The sequence below is a fragment of the Calidris pugnax genome, unplaced genomic scaffold (assembly GCF_001431845.1).
Source record: "Calidris pugnax isolate Ruff unplaced genomic scaffold, ASM143184v1 scaffold56, whole genome shotgun sequence".
NCBI classification, from domain to species: Eukaryota; Metazoa; Chordata; class Aves; order Charadriiformes; family Scolopacidae; genus Calidris; species Calidris pugnax.
Genome location: NW_015090839.1, coordinates 10,553,978 through 10,559,358, shown reverse-complemented (window position 1 = coordinate 10,559,358; position 5,381 = coordinate 10,553,978). Strand labels below are relative to the sequence as shown.

The following is a 5,381-nucleotide window of genomic DNA, read 5'->3' as shown; positions in this document are numbered from 1 at the left end:
CCACCGCCGCCGCCGCCGCCTCCTCCGCCGCCCCGCGCGCTGCTCCCCCGGCCGCCGCAACTTTCCCCCTCAGACTAGTGTGTGATGTTGGACATGGGAGATAGGAAGGAAGTGAAAATGCTGCCGAAATCCTCCTTTAGCATAAACAGCCTGGTGCCCGAAGCCGTCCAGAGCGACAACAACCACAGCAGCCACAGCCACCACAACAGCCACCACCCCCACCACCATCACCACCACCACCACCACCACCACCACCCGCCGCCGCAGCAGCAGCCCCAGCGAGCCGCCGCGGCCGAGGAGGAGGACGAGGAGAAAGGCCAGCTCCTCCTGCCGCCCCCCGCCGCCGCCGCCGCCGCCTCCGGCGCCCTGGAGGTGGCCAAGGCGGACATGCTGGCGGGCAAAGGCGACGCGGGAGCGGCGGCGGCGGCGGAGCTGGAGGAGAAGGAGAAGGCGGCGGAGGAGAAGAAGGGGGCGGCGGAGGGGGCCAAGGACGGGGAGAGCGGGAAGGAGGGGGAGAAGAAGAACGGCAAGTACGAGAAGCCGCCGTTCAGCTACAACGCGCTCATCATGATGGCCATCCGACAGAGCCCCGAGAAGCGCCTCACGCTCAACGGCATCTACGAGTTCATCATGAAGAACTTCCCCTACTACCGGGAGAACAAGCAGGGCTGGCAGAACTCCATCCGCCACAACCTCTCCCTCAATAAGTGCTTCGTCAAGGTGCCCCGCCACTACGACGACCCGGGCAAAGGGAACTACTGGATGCTAGACCCCTCCAGCGACGACGTCTTCATCGGGGGCACCACCGGCAAGCTCCGCCGGCGCTCCACCACCTCGCGGGCCAAGCTGGCCTTCAAGCGGGGCGCCCGGCTCACCTCCACCGGACTGACATTCATGGATAGGGCAGGATCCTTGTACTGGCCTATGTCCCCCTTCCTCTCCCTCCACCACCCCCGGGCCAGCAGCACTTTGAGTTACAATGGGACCACGTCCGCCTACCCCAGCCACCCCATGCCCTACAGCTCAGTGTTGACTCAAAACTCCTTGGGAAACAACCACTCCTTTTCCACGTCTAATGGGTTAAGTGTTGATAGACTAGTCAATGGAGAGATACCTTATGCCACTCATCACCTCACAGCAGCAGCTCTGGCCGCCTCAGTGCCGTGTGGCTTGTCAGTTCCCTGCTCCGGCACCTATTCCCTAAACCCTTGCTCTGTAAACCTCCTAGCAGGACAGACGAGTTACTTTTTCCCCCATGTTCCTCACCCTTCAATGACTTCTCAAAGCAGCACTTCAATGACGGCCAGGGCAGCCTCCTCCTCCACGTCGCCACAGGCGCCCTCCACTCTCCCCTGTGAGTCCTTAAGACCTTCTTTGCCAAGTTTTACAACGGGACTTTCTGGAGGACTTTCTGATTATTTCACACATCAAAATCAGGGGTCTTCTTCAAACCCTTTAATACATTAACATCCATGGGATCAGACTGTAAGTGAACATTTTACACACATTTGCATTGTAAATGATAATTAAAAGAAAAAAAAAAAAGCAAAACAAAAAAGTCCAGGTATTTTTTATTAAGTCCCCCATTTTCTGTACGTTTGTTCAGTCTTTAGGGTTGTTTATTCTTCCACCAAGGTGAGGAGTGTCAGCAAGGTGCAATGTGGGGAGATTACAATGTAGACTATGAAGTTTGGAAGACAAAATTATAGTAGAATGTGTATCTAAATAGTGACTGCTTTTGCAATCTTTTATTCAAATACGATAAGTCTATCACTAAAAGCCGCCAGATTCTCCATGTTTGCAGTATTATAAGTTATCATGGATATGTCGGTGGGTGCAGACCTTGAAAGGAAAAAAAAAAACACTAAATTTATGAAAACTATAAAAAACCTAAAACGTAATTTGTATTTAAGGAGAATTAATACTGAAAGATGCCCAAGATACGTTTCGGCCATTTATTATTTTATCATTTTCTTTACTGAACTGCTTTTTTTTTTTGGGGTTCCTTTTTTTTTTTGTTTGTTTGTTTGTTTGTTTACTTTTAGACCAAAGATTGGGTTTTAGAAAATGCACTCAGTGTACGGAGTAATTTAAAAAAAAAAAAAAAACAGCAACATTATTTCAGTTTGCAGCACTGCCCGTTCAAATGAATCAGAAGGGGACAAAATTAATGATTGCCTTCAGTTTGTGTTGTGTATATTTTGATGTGTGTGGTCACTAACAGGTCACCTTTATTTTTTTTCTAAATGTAGTGAAATGTTAATACCTATTGTACTTATAGGTAAACCTTGCAAATATGTAACCTGTGTTGCGCAAATGCCGCATAAATTTGAGTGATTGTTAATGTCGTCTTAAAATTTCTTGATTGTGATACTGTGGTCATATGCCCGTGTTTGTCACTTACAAAAATGTTTACTATGAACACACAGAAATAAAAAAATAGGCTAAATTCATATATACTTGATAGTTTTTTTGTCTCTTTTATTAACTAAAATTAATATTCCAGAGGCTTTAAAGTTACAGGGAGATGAGAGGGCTGCTTATTACAGCAGCCCACCATTTTCACATGTTCCCCCCCCCCTCCGATCATATTGTCTTTAACAACAGTATTTTCAAATGTAAAGGATCAGGGTATTTAATTAAACACAACGGTCACTATTGTGATGTCCGTTTTGGGGCAGAACTCTTATCAAGTCTGCTTAAAAAATTGCTCGTACGAGGTAGGGTGTCTTACTAAAAACTCTGGCTTACACTGAAGATGCTTAAAATTACGTACATATATACATACATATAAATTTAAGTATATATGCACACACTGAAAAATAAACAAGCTTTTTTAAAAAATCTATTACATAGATACGTGTTGTTCTTGAAATTTCTGAAATGCGTTCAAAGAACTATTTTTCTGAAAGAAATTAATTTCGACTCTATGGTAACTGGAGACCTATAAAGTATTGCTGTCTATGTGTGTGCATATACATATACATATTGTTAGCTTCCATAGAATCATTTGACCAGATTTAGCAAGCAATGTTACGTATGTGTATAAAATGCAATCCTTATCTTAAAGGAACACTGTTCCGGAAGTTATCTATACTGCATGTTTTTATATACTTTTAATGCTGCAAACGCTTCGGCTTGAAATATTGTTGAAGTAGCCCTAGTTGTTGAGCTAGAACCTCTCTCCTTTGCCCCCCTTGCCCCTCCGGCCGGGGGAAGGAGCCGAGCAGGGGGGAGAGGAAGGAGCAGGGCATTGCAGGGAGGCAGAGGGCTGGGGGGGTCACGTGACGCCCTGGCTCACATACCGATGTTTAAACGTTTTAGCGGAAAAAAAAAAAAAAAAAAAAAAAAGAAAAAAAAAAAAAGAGAGAGATAGAGAAAAAAAACTAAACCTATGTGAATGTATTTAGATGGAAACCTTTGAAAGGGATTTGTTTTTCGCTGTGTGCCTGCCGGTGGCAGCGCCTGCTGAAACCCCACGCACCCACCCAAGCACCAAGTGTGCTCCCGTGCCCGGAGAATCAACCCTTTACTTTTAAGGGGGCAATGCTAGGACTAATTTTAAGAAGCATTTAACCCGAAAAAAGAATTGGTTTCTTGATGAGTTTTAGGGAAGCCTATAAAAGCCGCAACTCTTGAAAATAATTAGAAAACTCGCGCAAAAAGGTTTAGGAACTAATTGGATCCCGCGGTGAGTCCGCAGAGGACAAGTTGTTCATTTGTTACGTTTGTGTAGTCTCAACCGGGCTCTGCAGCGGGGCAATAAGCCGGCGACTGCTCACAATAGGCCCAATGAAAAATAATCTCCAGCTCGGAGATGTTATCGCAAACGCTTTAAAGAGCTGATCTCAGAAAGACAGAAAAGAGGAATAAAAGGAAAAAGAAAAAAGAGAAAGAGAAAAAGGAAAAGAAAAAAAAATGCCGGGTGGTGAATAAAGAAGCAATAACAAATCTGAATTATTGCAAACAGAATATTTGTCATGCTGAAAGAGTAAGGGGAGGGAGGGGAAATCTTCCGAAAATAAGCAATAAATAAACAGATGCAAGTAGATCTGCAGGAAAGAGAGAGGAGTGAAAGGTTACGGATGAGAGATGGGACACCCAGCTCTGCACTATGTGGGGGAGAAGGAGAGAAATCTCTGATATTCTTGGCTTTCACTCTCACTTCTGCAATTCAAAATTAATCATCACTATGAGAAAAAGGTTGCTTTGTTTGGGGGTGAAGAGATGATACCACCACTTGGAAGCGCCTACCCTTCACCATATTCTTTGCTCTATTGTCATTAAAAGAAGTGATCGCAAAAAACTAAACCCCAAAACTCCTTTGCAAGAAACCTATCAGAAATACTAAAATTAAATAGGTGTGATTTAAACTCTCGAAGCCTCGAGACCGCATTCTGTACACTTGTACCTAAGCAAGTTAAAAGAATGGCATCTGCTGCCGCTGACAAAGGGCGTGATTTATTATTTACCACTTGCAATTGGCTGTATACTGTAGGAAATCCAATAGCAGATACTTAAAGTATTATTTAGTTCTCAATGTAAAAAAATCTGCTGACAGTACAGTAAGAGGAGGAAAAAGACAAGTCAGGTTGGAGGAAAGCATAGTCTTGCTATGTCAGAGTTTGGGGTTGGCTAATAAGCATTAATTAGATAAGCGTGATGCATAATAATTCCTGAAAAGGGCAGCCCTGATGTATGTCTCTCTAGCTCTCTAGCACTCACTCTGAATGCTCTCCCTCAGGTCCAGTGGAGCAAAGTGCTGCCTGAGCAGTTCAGGTGCCACAGACTTTTCCCTCTTTCCCAGCACTGGGGGAAGGGGTGGTTGTTGAGCTGGTGATTTATTCACGTTTCCTTACACGTATTACCAGCAATGGGACTATCTTTGTAAAGAAAAAAAAAAAAAAAAAAGTTGAAGTTGTCATGGTTTGTAGCAGGACTGCCAAGGCCCCAAATAAGCCTTTACCTTTGCATGCTCCCCAACCACAGAAACCCTTTTGTTCGCTGGGGATGTCTTTTAGGCTACTCTTTGCACAGGTTCGTTCGGTACCGAATGTGAGGTGGTAGATTTGGTTGGTTTTTTCTTTTTCTCCCCCCCGCCTTTTTTTTTTTTTTTTTTTTTTTTTTTTTCCATCCTGTATAACAAAAAGGTAGAGATTGAAGCTGGGAGAGATTTTGTCATAACTAACTGCAATAAAACATAATAAATTATTGTGTTCTGTGATGTCACTCTGGGGATTAGAAAAACAGGTTTACAGGCATTAAACTGGATTGTAACTATGACCAAAGGAAGGAAATCATATCTCTTCTAAAAAGAGTTACCTTTTTCCAAAATTTTTATTATTGGCAGGGGGTTAATCTTAACCTGTATATAGAATTTT

At 44.0% G+C, this 5,381-nt stretch overlaps 1 protein-coding gene across 1 annotated transcript in view; it reads left to right on the top strand.

Moving 5' to 3' along the window:
- Positions 1-2,459, top strand: part of FOXG1 (forkhead box G1) — a 3,386-nt gene extending 927 nt beyond the window's left edge. Inside the window, 2 exon segments of the mRNA XM_014941618.1 lie at positions 210-260; positions 262-2,459. Of these exon segments, the coding sequence (XP_014797104.1) occupies positions 210-260; positions 262-1,467 (1,257 nt within the window). The 3' untranslated portion in view covers positions 1,468-2,459.
- Positions 2,460-5,381: the final 2,922 nt, after the last annotated feature.